The 21,640-nt window shown below is 40.5% G+C and overlaps 1 protein-coding gene across 4 annotated transcripts in view; it reads right to left on the bottom strand.

Moving 5' to 3' along the window:
• znf385c (zinc finger protein 385C) overlaps positions 1-21,640 on the bottom strand; it is a 138,229-nt gene that overhangs the window by 12,510 nt on the left and 104,079 nt on the right. For all 4 annotated transcript variants that reach the window (XM_063472248.1, XM_063472250.1, XM_063472249.1 and 1 more), the window contains 3 exons: positions 16,716-16,858; positions 9,700-9,810; positions 1,676-1,895 (listed from right to left, as the gene is read on the bottom strand). In XM_063472248.1, coding sequence (XP_063328318.1) covers positions 1,676-1,895; positions 9,700-9,810; positions 16,716-16,858 — 474 coding nt within the window. The remainder of the gene's footprint in view (positions 1-1,675; positions 1,896-9,699; positions 9,811-16,715; positions 16,859-21,640) is intronic.

The raw sequence follows: 21,640 nt of genomic DNA, 5'->3' as shown, positions 1-21,640 counted from the left end.
CATTACAGTTTGGCATTGTGGTGCATGCCAGAACTGGCTCGCACTGCTGCATTTCAATTTCACATTAGGCCAATCACACAATTGGGCTTATTAAAGAGTGTTCCTCCTCACAAAATTGCTTTAGAACTGCAAAATTATTCACAGCATAAAAACTAGCATTGACTTATGTACTTTCTCTCTTCACTGACCCCCTCCTCCATGTTCTCTCGCTCTCTCTTATTCTTTCCCTTTTCCCCCAGTGTTCTTCATTCATTTAATCTTATCTTTCATTTTCCACTCATCATCTCATTTCGTCTCTGCTGTTGCATTCCTCTTTCAGAGCTCTCCTTTGCAACAGCGGAATATTAAAATGATATTTGATGAGAGTGTTATCAGGCTTCTACTCTTTTGTCCACTTTCTCCTTTCTGAAGGAGACTCAAAAAGTGCTCCAGGCAAAAAAAAAGTGTGTGTGTATGTGTGTTCATGTGCATGTGGACATGTCTGTCAGATGGGATAAAGCGGAAAAAGTCTCTTTCCAACCCCAGCACCTTCATATCTCATCTCTGATATTCCATCTAGCATCCAAGAGTATTTTGAATTTCTGCCTAGACAGTGATCTTCTCTGGGGGAGGAAAGTAAAAATTTAAAAGACAGAGGGGGGGAAAAGTGCTCTGGCTCTTCTCCATTCCTATCAGCTGTGATGGATAAATGAAAAGTGTGGACCTAGACAAGAGCAACATGAGATGGTAATGGGCTCACTCTGCAGTCAAAATGCCACTGGAGCAATTCATGCTCTCTGAGGTAAAGTTGCAGCTGTGCAGTGAGAAAAAGTCAACATTCATTTTCTGTTGAAAGAAAACCAATGCACTTCTATTCCTTTATCACAAGTTAAAATGTCTATATTTACACTGCCAGTATGAAAACATTTGAACTTTTTGTAAAAGAAGATAAGTGCCTTTGATGTCTTCTAACTTTATTTTCTATTTGACAGCCCATTAAATGAATGCTCTCACCACAATCTGGAACCCTCTCAATTCTCAACCAGCAATATATGGTTTTCTTTTCATGCTGCACAGATACACCAATTCTGGTTCTGTAACTACCCTCTGCATCTAACTGAGATTGAGAGAAGAGAGCAAAGAGTAACTGAGGTGAAGTCAAGCAGTTGAAATCAAGCGGCAAAGGGGGTAAAAACGACCCCGGTAAGGCTTTGATCGATCCCAGTCTGCCCCTGTATTTACACAGCATTTCTTTATCCCAGATTTTTCCCCATTCCCATAGCATCTGAGCCTTCCATCCATCACAAGGCACAAAGACAGAGGACCAGTTCAGAAAAGTTCTAGGGGAAAAAAATGTGAGTTACAGTTTCAGAGGTCTGAATTTATAGTGGGGATAGGAGGCCAAGAGGATGAAGGATAAGGTGTACAGAAGATATAATCTCAAAGTGTAACACACTGGAGCTGAGAGAAAGGGATAAAGGTGGCCAAGATATGGAGGGGGATGGAAACTGTCAATAATGTGAGAAGCAGACTGGTTGATGGGGTTTAGAAAGATGCAATGGAGCAGAAGAGGAGTTAGAGGAATCAAAGCATGATAGAGTGATATCAAGAAGGTGGAGAGGGGTGGAGAAGGATCGGTTACAAATAGCACACTCTTGCAGATGCCTTCGTCCCATCTTTCTGCCACTATACCTACTTGTTCCCTCCTCTAAGCAAGTATCCATAAGTGTAGGAAGGGCTGCCTCAGATGTAGATGTCTTGCTTATGTCCCGCTCTCGTTCCCGGTCTCTGTCTCGGTCTCGCTCTCTCCCTGTGGATGAGGCCTCCCCAGCTCGTCGCTGCCTGTTTTTCTGGGCCTCCATGGCTTTGAGTTTACGGGCGTGCTTGTGACCTTTATAGTGGGCCTCTGCTTGGTTCTGTGGGAATATGAGACAAAAACAGGGCAAAAAGGAAAATCAGAAATGACTTCATGAATAATCTGCTAGAAAGACTGGAGTTCGCGTGCAATAAATGTTAAAATGCACGCCTGAAATATTCACTCTCTCACAGGCATACGCGGGCGGCAAAGAGTAGAGTCTGTTTCTACCTGATAACAGCGCTGGCACGTTGGGAGGCCAGAGGTATAATTGCATGTGCAATATGCAACAAGAGAGAGGATTCCATCTCTACAACTAGCCTATAAATGCTCAGTGAGAATCAGCCTCTGCAAAACCTAGACGCATCTGGCAATACATGCTAATGTCACACACATCTGAGCGCTCGTGAGCACGCACAAACCCACAAACGTGGATCAGACGCAAAACACATTCTGACTGACTGCACTGCAGCAATAAACACGCAAGTTTCTCTCCGGGCGGATTTACCTTCACATTCGCATCACTCTCACGACCTCGGTTCAATCCCAGAACAAAGCCCCTGTTGTCAGAGTAAGCATGGATAAATACGAAAAGAAAAGAAATCGATAAAGAGATCACTCATTAAAAGAGAAGATAAATTTTAGGGATAAACTCTCTTCAGAGAATAGTCTGGATAGAACGTAGGTACAGAGGGGAAGATTTCAGAACCATAATGAGAGAAAATCACAAATAACATACATGAATTGGAATTTACACAAATTAAATACAAATCACAAAAACACCTATTTTTTAAAAATGTGAACATTTCCAAACACACTTTTTTGTAGCACGGTATGATGCAGCTGTTTCTCAAACACATCAAACTTTATTCTTAAGCTTCTAATTTAACACTTCCTGAAGAAACAACTCATGCAAATCCTCAGGTACTAAACAACTTGAATGAAAAGAGAGCTGACATTTATCTGAAGGACTCCTTAGTGAGAAATAAATACATGCAACAAGAAGATACGAGACTTGTGATCTCATTAAGGCCTTTTCAATAGGATCAAAATGCTGATTTAACCGATTACCTGAGAATGAACAATAGATTAGTCCTAAGCCAGCAGTTCCTAACCTTTTTCATCTGATGTATCCCACAGGCCTCTCAGATGGATTCAAGTACCCCTTTGCCACCAACTAACTGTTATTAACATATATAAGTGGATATTGTTAAAGTGTTTTTCCATTCAGCAGAACAAGCAATGTTATTTCAGTTGGATTTATGCTAATTATTAACCCAACTAAGATATATACACTCCCGGTCATTTCATTTCATTTGCTTGTTAACACAAATATCTAATCAGCCAATAACATGGGAGCAACTCCGTGCATTTAGACAAGTAGACATGATTAAGATGACCTGGAGAAAATTTAAATTGAGCATCAGGACAGTTAAATGTTAAGTGACTTCAAAAGTGGCATGGCCAGGTTGTTGTTGCCAGACATGCTGTATTTCCGAAACTGCTGATCTACTGGCATTTTCCCACACAACCAGCTGTGGGGTTTATAAAGAATGGTCAGAACTGCAGTTCTCTGTGCAAAAATGTCTTGTGGATACCACAGGTCAGACTAGAAAGGACAGACTGCTTTGAAAGCAACAGTAACTCAAATAACACTCCTGATAACTAAAGAAAGCATAATAGCATGAGCGAATGCACAGCATGTTAAACCTTGAAGCAGATGAGCTATAACGGCAGAAGACCATACTGGGTGTCACTTCTGAGGTTTCAATTTGCATGGGCTCACCAAAATGGGATAATAGAAGATTACAAAAATATCGCCTGGTCTGACAACTCTCTATATCTGCTGCTACATTTGGATGGTAGGGGCAGAATTGGCATAGACTATATGAAAACATAGATGCGTCCTGCCTTGTATCAGTGGCTTAGACTGCTGCTGGTGGTGTCGTGCATTTTTTACACGCAAATGCCTATGAATCCTCTTGCTTATCATACTGACCTTTTAATGACCACAGCGTTCCCATCTATTGATGGCTGCTTTGAGCAGGATAACACGCCATGTCAAACGGCCTCCTCAGTTTCCAGATCTTAATCCAATAGAGCACCTTTGGGATGAGAGGGAACAGGAGATTCCCAACATGGATGTGTAGCTGACAAATCTGCAGCAACTGTCAGTATGCGCCCAAATCTCTGAGGAATGTTTACAGCATCTTGTTGAATCTGTGCTACGATGAATTAAAGGCAGTTACGAGACAAAATGTGGTCTAACCCAGTATTAGGCATAAAGAATCTGGTGAGTGTTTGTTTTTCCAAGTTATCCATTACGTTTGGCTTTTTCAACAATGTATCACTTTTAAAGATTTCAAGTCTTTACAGTTATTCTTAGCTACGTATTTCTTCCAAACAAATCTTTACCTGGATTAGCTGGATTAGCAATTACATGGGTACCATCAACTGTTAATCAATAAATTCCAGCGGACCATTTTCACCATTGACCTCTTTTTTTCCCTGCTACTCTATTTAACATCTTTGTTTAACAAGATAATACAACTGTTTACGCATCCTCTTAGTTTGAACTGCTTTGGTTTTAGTCCTACTTTCAATCATTTATTAATTTTTTGACCAATGCTTTTTTTGTTTATTCATTTATGCATTCCTTTTGGCTGTCTGTTTCAACTGCTTATTCATTAATTTTAATGAACAGTAACTTTTCTTCTCCAGCCTGTTCAGGTCCACTCAGTTCTTTAATTAAAATTATAATTTCAGTTTTATACTTTTATTTTATTTAATTTTTTGTTGGATTAGTTGAACAAATCTTTGCATATACCCTGTGGCAACAAAACTCCCCCTGGGATATTTCTACCACTGATTGCGAGTCACTGCCATAAGCAATAATTAAGTTTACTGCTTATGCAGTATCGTGGCAGAGATACAAGGTCAGTGGCACACACATACACAACCACTACCAGCCTAAAGTAAACAACAGAAGTTGGACTATAGAGTGTTTACCATGTATGCGTAGCCACCATAACGTGTCCGTCAAAAAATCTGTAAAAGCAACTCAAATACCTCAGCACGTTGTCTGACTGATTTGCAGTGAAAAGGCTTCAGTGCTTGGCTTCACAGCTTGATTTGACGAATTCTGCTGGTGAGCCCTCCACCATTTGCTTCTCCATCCAACTGAGACTCAGTGGAGGCTTGAAGGACAAGGTGTGAAATGAGCTTTGGTTTTCACCACCCCAGCAGCGAGACTACAGGGAGATACAGTTTCTTCAAAGAGATTCAAGAATGTCCCATGATTAAGAAATCGCTGCGATAAAAGGAAACACAAGGCTATATTCTGCCAGACATATGTTGTGGGGGTGTGAAAAGTGCCCCATCCCATAGCTCTGAAATACTGCGAAATTGTCTCATCCAATAATGACTTTCTTGTAGGAAAGGAAACTGACAAACAAGTGAAGTTGTTCTGCCAATTGGTTTGTTTAATTCAGCAAATGCAGAGCTCCCCCATTTCATTAAATTGATGAATAACTTTTCATTATATCCTTAAATTACAAGTATAGGGTCAATTTATAAATACAGGCAGCCAATGTTCCCTCTAAGCTTCGGCGCGTGAGCAATTGCGCACTGCTGGCACAGTCTCTGCACACAGAAAATCTGTGTTGCGCACAAAAAAAAATCTAACCTGAATTGAAATTAAAATAAATACGTTAACAATTCTGTTTTGCAGTGTTAGTCAGTAAGTGACTGGCTGCTCCAGTATGGGATTAGAACGATGCCACCTTATCCCATAGTCCAGCCAATGATGCGATTCACATTCGTATATACGCAGCTAATCAACGTCGACAGGCTATGACAGCGTCCTTATGTGCCGACACCGGTGTTTTAGCTAGCAAAGCTGCGTGGCTGATGTGGAGTGAAGCCACGTTAATGACAACGTGTACAACCATTGGAGATGTGAGCAGTACAGACGGAACAATTGATGGAAAAAGTGTGGACTATACCACAATTTAAAAACTGTTATAGTTTTTAAATTGTGGTATAGTCCACACTTTAAAAACTATAACAGTTTTTAAATTGTGTTGATAGGCCACGTAAAACCATAGTTATGATAAAAAAATATATGCAATGTTTGGTTTTCTTCCTGAATACTATCGTTGTTTATATTTACTGCGGGAAGAAACGGTAAAAACGGCGTTTTATAAGGAAAAGCGCTCTCTGCCTGTGAGCAACCCCCCCCCCCCCCCCCCCGCCTTTCCTATTGGTGGAAAAATGTACTATGTGGACCAATCAAAAAATGATATGGCAACGTGGCATTTAGTTGTTTAGGAAGAGGGAAGTTTTAGGAGTTGCGGCGGTGTTTTGAGATGTGAGAGATTTGCGACGTTTAGCGCAAATCTTGTGTAGTTAGTGTGTAGTGTAGTCAATAGTTTTCTTGTGTGTGTCAGAACAATGAGGCGACTGCTGAATGTTACAGGTGTTACAGGAGTGATACATCTCCTGTTGTTAGGCCTGCAGGTATCAGGCTGTTGTTCTCCTTTATCTCATAGTGGACAGAAATTATTTTTTGGAGTGTCATAAATAATTTGTGTGGCATCAAATTTTATGCAGAACACCTGATTGTTCTGTAAATATTTTGAAATGTTTATTTAAAAAACCGCCTTGGCTGCATTTTTAGGTAAACAGCTGCAAGAAACTTTGTTGTTTGCAAAACTCAGTTACTTTTTTGAAGAAGTAACTATATAATTAATTGGCCAACATTGGTCATTATATACTGTAATTTGCAGACAGAGAGTTACAGGACTCTCTCCCAGACCACAGACTCAAACTCATAATACAAGTCAGAGCAAAAAAAATAAATAAATAAATAAAATAAAGTTGTGTTTTCAAAATTGGAGTTCAAGTTATTTTTACTTCCAATAGTGTTAACATACTACACAGGTCATGAACAAGATTTTTTTAATTTTCATTGTAAGTGGGATAAAGCAGTTAATTAAAAGTAGTCCGACATAAATGTAAATGCTGTAATTTGATTATTTTAATAAACCATGAAACTTGGATGGATTCGATGCTGGCTTGACCACAGTGCACACGTCTGCTGTTGCTCACAGTGGTCCAAGGGACCGCTCAGGGAGTTTGTGTGTTCGCTCAGACACATGAAAAATTAGAGGGAACATTGCAGGCAGCCCAATCTTATTGTAAAATGACAACATGTTATATGGCAAACACAAGGAAGGATATAAAACATCTTTAGCAATTATTCTCCACACTTTCAGTACCCTCACCTTCCAATAACATTACACATTTTTATTAGTATTAGTATATTAGTTCACCAATATACTTAGTATAGTACTTAAAACAAATAATGTTAAAAATTCAGTAGAAGCAATTGATGGTCCAAATACACTGAAAAAAACTATAATAGCTAAATCAGTTTTGGGAAATGAACTTTTTTGACTTCTTGCCAACTGAGACTTATTCTACTCTCATTTCAATAGAGACGGGTGACAAAAATATGTCATAATAAGTTGCTGGTTTTCTGTGTGTCAAATGGATTGATATCTGGTGACAACAGCTTATGAGCTCACATAACACTTAGTGACCCCTCATGCCTTACGGATGGAACCTCTTCTTATCCTCAAGGCGACCAGAGCCATGAGAATAGAAATATTTTTATGCAAAATGGGGTCACCAGGAAAAGTAATGATTTACCCTTTGAGACATGTCTTAAAAAAGAAATATGTCGCGAGTGTTTGTATTCTGTGTTTGTATTCTGTACTGTTCTGTACAAACTGTACAGAAAAAGAACATATATAGATATTTTAGTCTATTATATGTTCTACTAACACATATTTCAGTTTTAAAAACACTGAAGTCTGAAATTTCTCCACTATATTTGTATATGAAAATTATAATTATTACAAATTTTAAAAATTGTGACTAAGTAGCTTATCTTTGGCTGAATTTTGAACGTTTTGTTTATGCTAGAATTTCTGAATAACCTGGTCCCTGTACATGTATTTATCTGTCTTTGTAGTCTCACTGTGTCTATCCAGCCTTTCCTTTAACAATACACTACGTGACTTGTCTAACATAGACAGGCTTGCCTGTCGAAAGAAAGGTGCACACCTGCGTGCCATGGATCCTGTGGCAAGATCATACAGTGTGTAGGTGAGAGTGACAGAATTGCATCTAATGTGCGTCTTGTACCAAATGATTGTTTTTGTAAAATTGCTGCTCAACTTCAAGGCCAAACCAACTCTCAGGCCAACAGACTGACTGTCAGTGCTCCTGACAGCCAGTCCCCCACTGGTTATTAGTCTCTTGAAATGATGTTGGTTCATGTTGGTACTGTCATTTTTCAGGTGGTTTATAGCTCATCAAAAAATTCTGTGGTGGTTTTTACATTCTTTGACACCAGCTCTATTTTTCAGTGTTATAAAATACATAACAGAAGAGTTTAAATTGAAGAGAAATGCTTTCTTGTTCTGCACTACTACTACTGTTGTGGAATGAAACATACAATCGTGCTTGTAGTTTTGGGCCACATAAAATGTTACCAAGGGCTGTTACATTGGCCCAAAAGGGATTACCATGCCAGTGACATCCCCCCCCATCCGGTTGCACAACATCGCCTCATCATCAGATTTTTTCCATAATTTATATCTGTCTGTATGGCTGGCACAAGTAGCTGGTTAGCCTATAGCTTAGCACAAATATTAGAAACCTGGAAACATCCATCAAAGAGACACTCCAGAGTACACCTCTGCATCACTGCAGGTGGGTGAAAGGTCGAACCACTGAGGAATTGCTAAAAACAAGATTGTCAGCTGGTGTTAAGTTGCTCTTTAAGGTCTATTTGTGCTCTACTGAGCAGCAAAGTGAGCTTACTTATTTCCCCTTTGAGCATTATGCATAAGGATAAGTTGGTATAATATCTGAGCAAACTCTAAGGAGGGTGCATGGAAGTGTTAGAAAAGTATTCATGCTCTCTGAGAGACAGATAAAGCTACAGTCAGACCTGACACTCCTCTTTAAGTCGGTGTGCGGAGGCAGGGAATGGGATTTGCTCTAGTGTGTGAAGAGCACGACTGCATCTCTGCTCCCCCCTCAGCTCCCTGTCTCCTGTGCCTCAGACCTTCTTTGAAGATGGAGTCCAAATAAAAGTGTGTGACTGCGAGTGTGTGCGCTTAGCTGTGCCTAGACCGAAGAAGTCTTCTGGCTTTCTGGACATTTTCTTGCTTATATAAATATGCATAAAATGTCATGGGATGTTTTTCTGTGTTTGTGTGCATGCAATCTAGTCTGCATGTTTGTGTGTGCATGTATGTGTATAGCCATGTGCTTTAGCGAGGGTAGCAAAAATGGAGTAGGGAACCGAGAATGCTGCTTCCTGCTGTGGCGGCTGATTGTTTCTGCTCTTTGCTGATAAACGGCAGCTCTCCCTGTCTAATCCCTCATACCAAAACAACTCACAAGAAAGCAAAACCGAACAAACTTTTACATAGAAATAAAAATCAAATGTCCAACTTTTCATTTAAATATACAATCATTTGGAGAAAGGGAAACACTCAGACCTTTTTCGCATTTCCTTATACACACACAGATGACACACAAACACACACAGCATGCAAAAATGCAGTGATCTGAGGTAATTGCAGAAAGATAATAAGAACTAAATTCAAGAAGATAGCAGAAGCCCAAAACAATTTTCTCCGAGGCCAGACTCACTTTCTAGTATAGTGTGCTTTTATGTTTTAAATTACACAGTCTGGCGTACTGTCTGTTTCCCTGCCTTGTTGTCCAACATTATCTCTTTCTTCCTCATAAACACCGAAACATAAAGCCAATGCAGCGTGTCTTACCGTCGAGTTAAAGCGCAGGTGGCAAATGTTGCAGGAGATAATCTGTTTCTTCTTGAGTGGCTGTGGAACACCAAAAGTGTGGTTGATCACAGCCTTCTGGACAGGGTCCATCTGAGAAACAGAAACACATGACAAGTATAAGCTATATTAGTTCTATATAATTTTATTTTTCCAAATGATAGAAGCTACTTTGTTTCAGAGGTGAGGTGAGGTTAGTTCCCATAAAGCCAACATTCAATCTTCAGTGTAAGCATTTTTTTCAGTCTGGTAAATCAGAAAACAGCATGACATGACTTGATGTCTAAGCAGTTTTAGCAGCTACCGCAGATTATATACGAGGGAGCATGTTCTGGTCACAGAGTGCAAGACACAAGAGCATCTTACCAGTTAGCCTTTTGGGAAATTGTTGAGATACATGATCCAAATGATAAGTCTTCATTTTTGTTTCCAATTTTTTGATATGACTAAGTTAGATTTTTTGATTTATGACTTAAGTCTACTAGTAAAAATCCTCCCATGAGCTGTTGCGGTTTTCAGTCTGAACCCGAGATCCTGACAATATGTTCTGATCAAACTCGAATTCTCCAAAGTTACATGTTTTTTATTTATTCATAGATGCAGAGATCTTTAGTGTATAGTGCAATACAACAAATTCACTTTCCTTTAAAGGTGGTGAGTTAAAATTTCAAATGGACCTATTATTCTCTTTTCCAACTCCAAACTATTTTTACTCTCAGGCTCCTCTAGAGCAGCCCTACATGATTCATAGTTCAACATAATCCTTATTAGGCCTTGGTCCAACCCCTAAATTCATCCACTAGTCACTCTGCCTTTTATGCCAGCTTTCTTTTGATTGGCTTCCCCCTGGTAAACAAATAAACAGCAGGTAAATGGGAAGTCCTCACAGCCACAGCTGTATGCCTGCGATAGATCATACAGAGCTAGGGATAGAAAAAAATATTCCCAGCTCTGTATGGGAATAGGAATAGAAAAAAATATCAATAGACAGTCTGAAGCCCGGGCTTTTGACTCAAGAATTATGTTTACATACTCTGACTTCATTATTTGGAGCTTTGGCCATGGTTCTTATGAGCTTTATTATAAGAACAGACTAACAGGACATACGCATGGCAGAAAATAAGGAAAACAAGGAAAAGCTATTTTTGAATACACTAGATGGAAATAATAAAAAAAAACTGGAAAGCATTAAATGTTACTGATGATAAGGTAATGTTAGAATCAAAAGGCAACCTATTTCTGCTGTGGGATCACCACAGTCTGAGCTCTTGCTGTGTGCAACCAGAGGGCATGGAGAATACTCCTCACATGAAAGTCAAAGCATACCACTATTAATAAAAACATATTAAATGTAAAAAGAAACAGAGTATATTTCAGTGACAGCTGAGCTTATGGAATGAAACTGAAACAAATTAAAAGGTTACTCTGTAATGTCAGCATGAGGCTGCCTTACTCTTTAATGTAAAGAGAATAATTCGGTTCCTGTCAGCACGTGATACAGATTTTCTGATCATCAGTAGCTCTTTGGCCTACATACACGGAACATTACCAGAGGCTTTATTTTGATTAAAGATGCTCATTAAGAGTCGTACTGCTAAACTCCTTCTGATGCACTAGAAGAGGGCAAACTTCATTTTGAAGAGATAAGGTGACAAGGCGCCACCTTATTATGCATGCAAGCTAATTACTGTAGTCAAGCTGCTGGTGAACTGCCAAACTGAAGGAGAGAAATTAGACTATTGTAAGTATAAAAGTAAATACGCTTTTTCTTATGCTTCACAAAAAATATGCTTAGCTGCTGTTCAATAAAAAAGGATAAAAAAAATAAATCAATCAAAGATAACTAAGATCAAAGGGTTTTCCATCTCACTTTGTTAAAGTGCAACTGTGGTTTGGTGGAATTACTACAACAGTAGTGACATACTGTGCAATATTTAGTGAAGGAGTAAATAAAATAGTAATGCTAAAGAAGAAAAAATGGCGCAATCCCTAAAAGAGTTTAGATGGCCTTGAATGAACTCAAGTTATTTCTTGATAGATAATATAATAATAAACTTTATTTATAAAGCACACTTAAAAACCAAGGGTATGCCAAGGTGCTTAACAAGTAACATAGAGAATAGAAGGAAGATAATAGAAATAGGACCAAAGCAAGTACTAGGTATGCAAGCAGGTAGCTGTCACTGATACATAGGAAGGCAACAGGTACAGAGCAAACAAGAAATTAAATGAGCATAAAAGTGCATAATATAAAATCATAAAAGAAATATTAACTAGACGGAAAGGCAAGATTGAATAAGTGGGTTTTTAGTCGTGATTTGAACAGTGCAATGGAATCAGATGCGCGGATGTCGAGAGGAAGGGTATTCCACAGTACCGGGGCAGCCAGAGCAAACGCACGGTCATCCCGGGACTTCAGCCGAGATCTAGGTTGCGTCAGAAGTAGTTGAGTGGCAGATCTAAGTGTTCTAGCAGGAGTATGTGGTTTGAGAAGTTCACTAAGATAACTTGGCGCTAATTTATTAATAGTTTTGAATGTAAGGAGTAATATTTATAATATAATAATATGTTACTCCTCCAAGATTCCGTTATTTTTCTACCTAAGAAATGCAACTTCCAGGGTAAACACCACTTTCTAGTACCACATGCTGCATTTCTACTTGTTGTAAATCAACTGATTGTATTCACTGATTGCAATTTGCTATTGGTATTGGTTTTTTTAATCTCCCAATTTTTGTACACCTGAGTTCTTGAGAATTCTAAAGTAAAGATGAAAACACATTTTTTCCCCTCCTAGAAAGCTCAGATCTATTATTTTTCACAAAGCTGTTCATTCCCATTTTTCTGTTGCAAACTTGCTGGATGTAATTTTTTTTCTTTACTTAAGCACGAAAGACAAGAGATGTTTTGCTGCTGTCACATCGACTTTGACTAAATTAAGTAACTGCTACTGTGTTTGGATGACAATCTTGATGGGTTTCAGGTATGAAACACCTCCTCACGCAAACAATCACCTTTTCAATTTGAATGAAAAGATGATGCAGAACCAAGATGATCCTTATCCTTTAGTGAGTTACACTTTTGTGCGTTGTATTGCAGTGGTGATATTAATGGGGGAAGTGTGGTGCTTAAACTGTTAGATAAATCAACACCTACACCATAAGAATCTACAGGGAACAGAGTTTCTTCTTTATGAATGTATTTTCATTGTAATCTCAAAAACGTCACTGCTTAAACTTTATGAGTCACTGCAGCCCACAATGAAGTGTTTACTGCAGAAGGTTTTAGACAGACTAAAACTGTTTTAACTGCCTATGAAGAGACAGCAGAGAGTCCCAGAACACCATACTATAAACAGCAGGGTGAAACCTGAGGCTTCATTATAAGATCTGCATTCCACAGTGACAGCTGATTTCACTGGGGCACCTTTCAGCATGGTATCACATATAACAATCACCTTGGATCTCGCCCCAGGCTTGTACAGGGTCTGACCCACTCTATTCCTCTGCTCGTTTGAGAGAAGGGTCTCCGGAGGGACGGGGAGATCACTCTTCACACACTGAATGATACCGCTACGCTTACTGAAACTACACTGGTGGCTGTGCTGACAGCCTCACCTGCCAGAGATCAAAGAGTGTTGGCGTGCTCGTGGCACACTGCTTTTCTTTGTTTCTGGCACACAAGGTTAAAAAACATCAGACTCTTCCACACTGCAAAAAAACCCCAAAAAACCCCAAACTGTGCCACGTCCAAGGTAACTGCCTCTTCTGCAAGGATAGAGTCTATTTACTACAGCTTCCTCATGGCCAGGTGTGAGAAGGAATATAAACACATCTAACAATGAAACGTTCGTGCTGCAGGTACATCTCTCCCTCAGGGCTCTTTACCATTGTTGCTTTATTTTGGTTTCCTCTACATGACACAAAGATATCTTTGGAAGCAAATGGCTGTTTCCTTTTACCAACTGTAGCCTGACCAAGGTAAACCTAGCTCTTCCTGCTGCCCTCTGTCCACCTTAGAAAAGCAGGCTGCGCACAGCCGTTTGTTTTAGGAACTGAAGAATGTGTCCATTGTCTGTCTGCAGCCATCCTGAACCGACTGCTATAAATGCATCTTTTGTCCAAGCCCTCGGTTCTCCCCTGCCATCCTAGTGCAGACAGAACTTATCCTGCACCGGGTGGCTGAGTCCGTGATGGGCTTTCAGGGTAGATAGATAGAGACAGAGAGAGAGAAAGAGACACACAAAGGGATGAGGAGTGAGGGTGGAGCAGTGGGAGGATGTAAGAAGGGACACCAGGGGAACCGGAGGATATTTGGTTTTGGAGACAGGTGCATTCATCTTCCCTCCTGCACACGTCTGGGACAACGTGTGCCTTATCAGGGCTAAGAGAACCTGGGGCTCCTTGTTGAATGGACTTTGTGATTAATGCCACAGCTGCACTGTCAGACTGTGTATTATGGAGGCTAATCATCTCCTCCCGTGACTGAAGCGACACTGATTTGATGTTATTTCCGTAGTTATCATAATTTCTGCATTGTGGTTGTGGTAGATTCCAAGTCCTACTGCGAGTTGTATTTTATTTAACAATGGCAGACCGAACAGCATTGCGACTCCGTAAATACGATTTCCTTTGTACTACCTTGCCGCATTCATTGGTAATCTACTGCCTTTTCCGTCTCCAATAGCTTTTACTTATATGGATGCTTTTATTTCTCTAATAGGGAAGCATAATGTGCAAAACTAAAACCCCAAATTAGAATGGTGAGGCACAGACATTGGTTGGAGAATAAAAACAGCAATTTTCCCATTGAAACACAAGAGAAACACAGACAAAACACTGACCAGAGACCTACCCCACTGCCTCCACCACTAATATAAATACATGAGGTTTTAGAGGAGTGAATGTTTACCACGCTGCTTTTGCTCCTAGCATGCTCAATCCTCCACAGGGCAGTATAGACGACTTCATGACCCAAAGCAGTAGGCGGTTGAACAAATGAAAAAAACTGCACTTTTCACACAGGCTGGCAGGCCCCTACATACACAAATACACATCATAGAGCAAACATTTATGTCTCATCCACCCCCTCGCACATGTCCTCCATTGTAAAGAACCAGCCAGACAGACAGACGACTGTATCTCCCTCTTTCTCATCCTACCTTTTATATGTACAGTTTCAAAAGGTGGAAAAGTGTATGCAGGAGCTAAATCTCTAGCTTATACTCCATTTACAGACCACAGAACTGGAAATAGTTTCATATTGCAATGAAAGGACTGAAAACACTTGGACACTGTGGGCACACTCTTCTACACACACGCAGAGCGGAAAAGTAGGATCAAAGAAATCAAAAAATGCTTGCACACATACACACTTGAAATGACAATGACCACAGTGCTGGAAAGTAAAGGATCAAAGATATAAGCTTTTAATTCCAGAGACTGAGCCATCAGAGTCAACGTGCTTGAAAACTGAATGGTTTGTGGGTGATGTTTGAAACAGAGGCTATTTTTATACATAAACTGCAATAGTAGTGAGAACACAGCTGACCTCGACTATCTCTATCTGTAGGAAAGCCCCAAGTAGCAAAAATGTGGTGAAAAGATCTTTAAAAGACACTGAAGACAGCTTTGCCAGATGTCTAAACAATGTTGGGAACAGGCTGAAAAGTGAAAGAAGAAAATCTACATTTGGATGAGAAGTGAAAAAGAAAAACATTTAGTATGTCTCTAAATTCCTGAGACGGACTGTGTGTGTGTGTGGTCATTTTTCACACAACAAAAAACCCCAAAACAAAGCAAAGACACAGTTTGTACATTTTTAATGGGCTTAAAAGTCAATATTTGGGGGCTGTCTATGAGTGATAGTGTTCTATTGTCTTCTAACAAGCTATGCTTTTACTTGGCAGTGTGTTTAAGATCATTGTCATGCGGACAAATGAAGCTGTTGCCAGTGAGACGCTTACCAGATGGTATTGCATGGTGGATCAAAATCTGACAGTAGTTTCTGTCTTCATATGGAGCAGATGCATCACTCAGGTCCTGTGTCAGGTCTTTGCTGGATTTTTTCCGCTTATTTCTTAAGGCCATCATTTCCATTTGCAGTAGATAGTTTTTCAGGCCTTCCACATCTTGTTTTTATCCCCCACTTGTCCAGTTTCCACAGATTGTTTAAGGTCGCTATGCTTTTCTTTGTGAATCATCTTTTTGGTGGAAAAATACTATTTTAAGCCTTTCAAACTATGTTATATTTGGCCATTTCAATAATGAAATGGGGAAAAAATGTGTTCCTGTTTCTCAAATGTAAATAAAATGTCAATCAAATGTATTTACAAATACACACTTGCATTATTTTAAACAATGCCTGCATGTCTACTCAATTTTACATTTTAAACCAAAATAAATCAAATATAGTGACACAAGTCACCAAAGCAATATTCAGAGGTCAAACTCTGCTTCATTAAAAACTGTAACCTAAAGCTAGGATAAAGCCTTGGCACAGCACTGGAGGCTGTGGTGTGGCAGGGAAAGTATTGATATAGTGACAAACAGAATAGCTAGCAATAATGACACAGCTTTATAGGCCTGTATTTCTTTGTAACACCCCTGATATAAACCGAGTTGGCATGAGGGGCATATTGACACAAAAATGATGAAGTATGTGTACAAGTACCCTGACCCTTATACCATAAAAGTATGCCTCATGCTGCCACAGAGAACGAAATCAGGCTAATATGTCTCCTGTGAGTTGTCTTCTAATCAATACCCTTCAGTGTGTGATTTTTTTTTCTAGCTGATTAGATTTAAAAAATTTTTTTAGCCTTGCCTCAAATTCTGTGTAACTTTCAAAGTATGCTTTGAAAGATGAGACAAAATGTTGAACTATTTTTTACAGAGTATTGCTGACAATGAACATTTTTCTCAAATGACTTCAACATCTTATTTTTCAGTCCAGTTTATCTAAAAGTAACGTTTATTATGAAGACCCACTCGACTCACCGTATTAAAGTTAGGGAACAGGCTAAGTGGGGAGGATCCATTGAGTCTGAAGGGCAGGAGGTGTTTGAGGTCGAGCTGAGGCTGCAGAGGTCGTCCTGGGACGGGGAGGGAAGCCAGAAGTGGGCTGCCCTGGGCCGATGTACCTGGACAACACAACGAGACCGATGTTAGAAGTTAAGAAGCATTATGAAATGTTCACATGAGAGATATTTCTGTCTCAGTGCAACTGTAGGAGAGCAACTACACTGCTGGCTATGAAGGGGACAAACACAGTGCTCAGGGGAGGCCTGACTTTGATTTATTTGATACCAGAGGCACCATTACACCTCCAGCTGTCACCAAGCACTCACTGTGAAACTTGTTTGTATGTGTACACTTGCATTTGTGACTAGGCAGGCGCTTGTACTTGGGACACAATGTGTTTAAAGACGTACCTGTGTGTTTGAGGGCGGATGGGCAGTGTTAAATACCCCAATCACCTCAACTATCCATACTCATCCACCCCAAGGACACTCACCTGCCCCTTATGTACATGCACACACATACACATAAACACATGATTTAATTACTGATTTATTGGCTAAGAAAAGGTGCCTGCAAGAGGGGAAGATAGGAGTTATCGGATTTCAAATGGATCAGGGATGAAGAGATTTCTAATTTTCCGCCTGGCTGCATTTCAGTAGACCGGTGTGCTCAGCAGTGTGCAGGCACTTATCCCAGCAACAGGATCAATCATTCGATGTCAGCTGCGGGTCACGGCGGCCACCTGAAAGTATGCCTATCATGTGAGCTGTTGTGCCATACACATTTATACTGAGGTAGTCGCACACAGAAGAAAAAAAGCAATCACCAACTGTAGAAAAACATCAGCACCACAGAAATACAAAAGCTTGACAATAAAAAAGAATCCTTTAACTCTTTCCCCAATAAAGACGACATTTGAAGACAACCCCTGTACCATTAATGGCGTGTTTTCACACCTCAGTATGTATCAGTGAAGATGTGGTTTGACAACCATTAAAATGGTTTCTAGGATTTTCCCAGGATAGCTGCATAGGCATACAACACCCTCACTAACCTTTGACGATAAAACATTAAAAGCAATGGAAATTATTAAGATCTTTGGTCCATGTCTAACTATGTAACTACATAACTATATACATTGTCCAATATCCTACACATCCAGTACATGATTCTTTTAGCATCGGCTTTGAACATCATTGCTAGAAAGACTAGACTGGATAAAATACAGAGCTATTCCACTCACAGATCACCAGAAGACTGCTCAAACACTGCTACAAAGCCATCACACCCAACAAAATAACAGGAGCTGTCAAAATAAAGCGCAGTTGGTGCTCTGCAAAATTTTGTGTTGTTTTTTTTTCTTGCTTGTTGTGGCATCTTTGTAGGACCTTTTTTTCTCTCAGAAATGCTGTCAAGGTTGCGGTACGATGTTGATATTGCTGTATGGCTTGTGTGAATTGCGGAACACAGTGATAGATGGGGAATCTGTCAGTAGTCTGGCCCATGGCTTTTTGCGGCTTGGCAGGATTGGCAGTTACGTGTGTATTTGGTGGGTGGGGGGCTGAAACACTAAAGCCTTGAGCATATGCTCCTCAGCACTGGGCTCAGGCCTGCCTTTGCCATGTGTGGGATCTCCTCTGCTGTCTGTCTGACACTGAAAGAGTCAGCACAGGACGGACGCAGCCTACAGACACGTGGGCAGCATCCGGCAGGGGATCGCTCCTACTCGCAACATTCACAATCACACAGAAAAACAAGGAAAAGCTGAGTCTTCTCTTGGCAGGACTATCAGAGGAGAAAAAAAGAAGAAGCTGGGCTCGCAGGGAGGACAGTTATCAGCTGATAGTGCTTCCCCACCTCTATGTGACTCTCTAGGCAGCTTATTAAATCAGGGGCTGGCTGTTTGCCTCTTTGGATGATAACACTGCAATGGACGCACAGCCTGAATCCTGGCATGTACGACAGCAAGCGAGGGAGTGTGTGCGCTCGGCTTGCATGTACTAGACGAGAATCAAACATACACAGTAAGACATATAAACAAAACTGCCTACGCACATCTGAAAACAAATAGCTCCGAGGGCAAGCGGGAAGTCAACACACACACAAATACACACACGCACATAAAATCAAACAAGGTATAATTTTGCACTTGACGCATATTGTACGGGATTTTACTAGGACTACTTTTTAAAGCAAGTACATCCCCATTTCTTGTGTTTGTGCGTGTGTATGTTAGTAAGGACAGTAGATTTATTTTTCTTTTAGCCTTCTATTTCCATTAACCTCCCATCACTCTGCAAATTTTCCACTCATGTGCGTGTGCCTGTACATATGTGTTTGCATGCATATGTGGTTAGGTGCACATATGCTCTTTCTGTCCAAAGTTATGTCTGCATCAAGGCTTAGATTTATTTATGCCTCACTTGTGGCCCAGACAACCACTGGCAGTTGAGGCAAGGCCTGAAACCAAATGTCCAGCCTCGTTCTCTCTCCCAGATGACTTTGCTAACGGATCTGACTGTCTCTGCCAGTCCTTCCCCAGGCAGGCTCCCTCCTCCTCCTCCCATCACAACAGCGCATTCCTCCCTCTCATGACTCACTGGGCTTGGTTACACAACAGCCACCGTCACATTGTATCTACTCGGATATGTGTGTTTGTGAGGTGCATTTGAGTCGTGGAATTCAAGCAGCGATTTTTCAATTATTTTCTACATGCACACCTGAGAAAATAATGGATTCTAATGTATACATGCAGGCACACTGAACTGTCCCTCTTTCACGATTGCAGAATTAGCCCTTCAACCCCCAAGTCCTTCTACTGTAATTCTCTTGTCAGTACTCCAGTGCTCTCTTAGGTTTCTGACAAATTGCCTTTTCTCACATCTAAATACCCCATCTTTCCTCAGTGCTCTGCATATATTCTCACTGCTGAGCAGCACAGGGGGAAAAAAAGGAGAGGGTCTGGGAGGAGAGAAAACCTTTCTATTTGTGGCCCAGTGTAATTATGTGGATAGCTGCTGGCACAGCAGTGTCTTGAAGTTCGGTGAGTGGATCTCCACCTTCTTTTTCTCCGTACTGTTGTTGTCCAAGATGACATACAATTTCACCTGAGATCAACTTGCTCCAACCAGGTGCCCTTTAAGGTTGGATATACAATGCATGATTCACCCTAATTGACCCAAGCCTTTAATTCAATCTCAGATATCACAAAACTGGGCTGGCAACATTTATTCCAAATCTGCAAGGTTAACTAATATTAGTATCTAAATTTTAGGGTTTCATTAAACTTTCTCCTCAGCCCTCAGAAGCTGAATAGGAAACTGTACTGCTGTAGACCTCCAAGGACCCTCATGACACTGGATGTCCAGTTGGTATAAAGAGACAAAACAGTACATGACCATTCTTGCTGACAAGCTCTTCAGTTCACAACACAAAGGTTAGACTAAGAGAAACAAAAAGTCTTATTATGAAGTTTCCTATGGAGCTTGGTGCAGAAGGAAACATGATGAAATCCTTTGTTTAAGAACATTTTAAAAGAACATATCAGAGACGTATTTGTCCAAGTCTCCAGTTTTGCATCATTTTTATTTTTTCTTTGTAGAGACGTGATTGTGGGATCACTGGAGTAAAAGCTTTTACTTTACAATTCCACATATGATTTCCACATATTTAGAGGACATTGTGTACTGCATCCCTGATGTTCAGCTGTGGCTGCCTGCTGAGTAACAGTCAGATTGTCAGTAAGACCTTCATCATTAGGCCTCTGATCTGATTATCCAGCTGTGATGATGAATATCTACATATCTGAACTTAAATGAACATGGATTTGCAAGGGAAATTGCTGACTGGTGAATTGATGAGCACTAAGTGCAGGCACAACGTGAACATAATTACACTGAACCATGCGGATGCTTCTTTTGTCACTTGCCAAGTACACATAATAACCTCTCTTTTGATGATGTTTAGCACAGTCTTCATAATTCAGTCAGTGACTGTAGCCTTCATGTTCCTAATACGCACACAGTCGAGTTCTGACACGCACACTCAGAGTCATAACACGATGTGGCTCATTGTGCATCTGCCACACTGTTGCCACACTGTTTCACCATCCCCCAGTCGCCCTGCGAACTTCCCAGCGGCTGCTGCCCTGCCTCAGAGGTGCTGATGGGACTAGATCTGACAGCATAGGAAGAGGCAACAACTACAACTCTGTGTAAAGATAGAGAAGTGGAGCTTTTTAGTTACAGTAATGTAACTAATAGAACATCTTCTTCACTGAGGTATGAAGTAACCCAAGACATGCTATGCATACAAACGACTGCTTCAACTGCTCTATGCTTGGAAACTGTAAATCAGGCTCATAGTGTATTAGAGGCTCACGGCTATTCGAGGGCATAAACTGACATTGCACTGCCTCTGGATGTCACTGACAGACAGAAAGAGACAAAGATTGGAGAGAGAATCCAGGAGTGAGAGAGATAAGTAACTCCTAACAGCCAATTAGCTTCTGCTCGGTCAGGTGGTGGTGTGGGGGCCACTGAGGGAACTATTATAGTCTGGACAGGAACATTAAATACAATCAGCTTTAAAGATCCCCCACCCCCACCACCCGCTCCTTTAGTTATGCTGATAATCTGCAAGATAAGCTGAGAGATGTGGCTGGACTGATTACATGAAACACTAAACAGATCATGAAGGAACTTCACTTAGCAATCCATTAAGCCAATTTGACCATTTCCTCAGCGTGAAATACGATGACTTGTATGTTTCTGTCCATCATGATACGAACACTAGTATTACAACTATGAGCTGCAACTGTTTTTGCTTGCAACCAGACCTTTTGGAGATTTTTATGTGTGCAAGCCATTTCCGTGTTTCAGTGAGAAAGTAAAATATATTCT

Source organism: Pelmatolapia mariae, linkage group LG4 (assembly GCF_036321145.2).
Source record: "Pelmatolapia mariae isolate MD_Pm_ZW linkage group LG4, Pm_UMD_F_2, whole genome shotgun sequence".
Classification (NCBI taxonomy): domain Eukaryota; kingdom Metazoa; phylum Chordata; class Actinopteri; order Cichliformes; family Cichlidae; genus Pelmatolapia; species Pelmatolapia mariae.
This window is presented reverse-complemented; position numbering and strand designations above follow the sequence as displayed.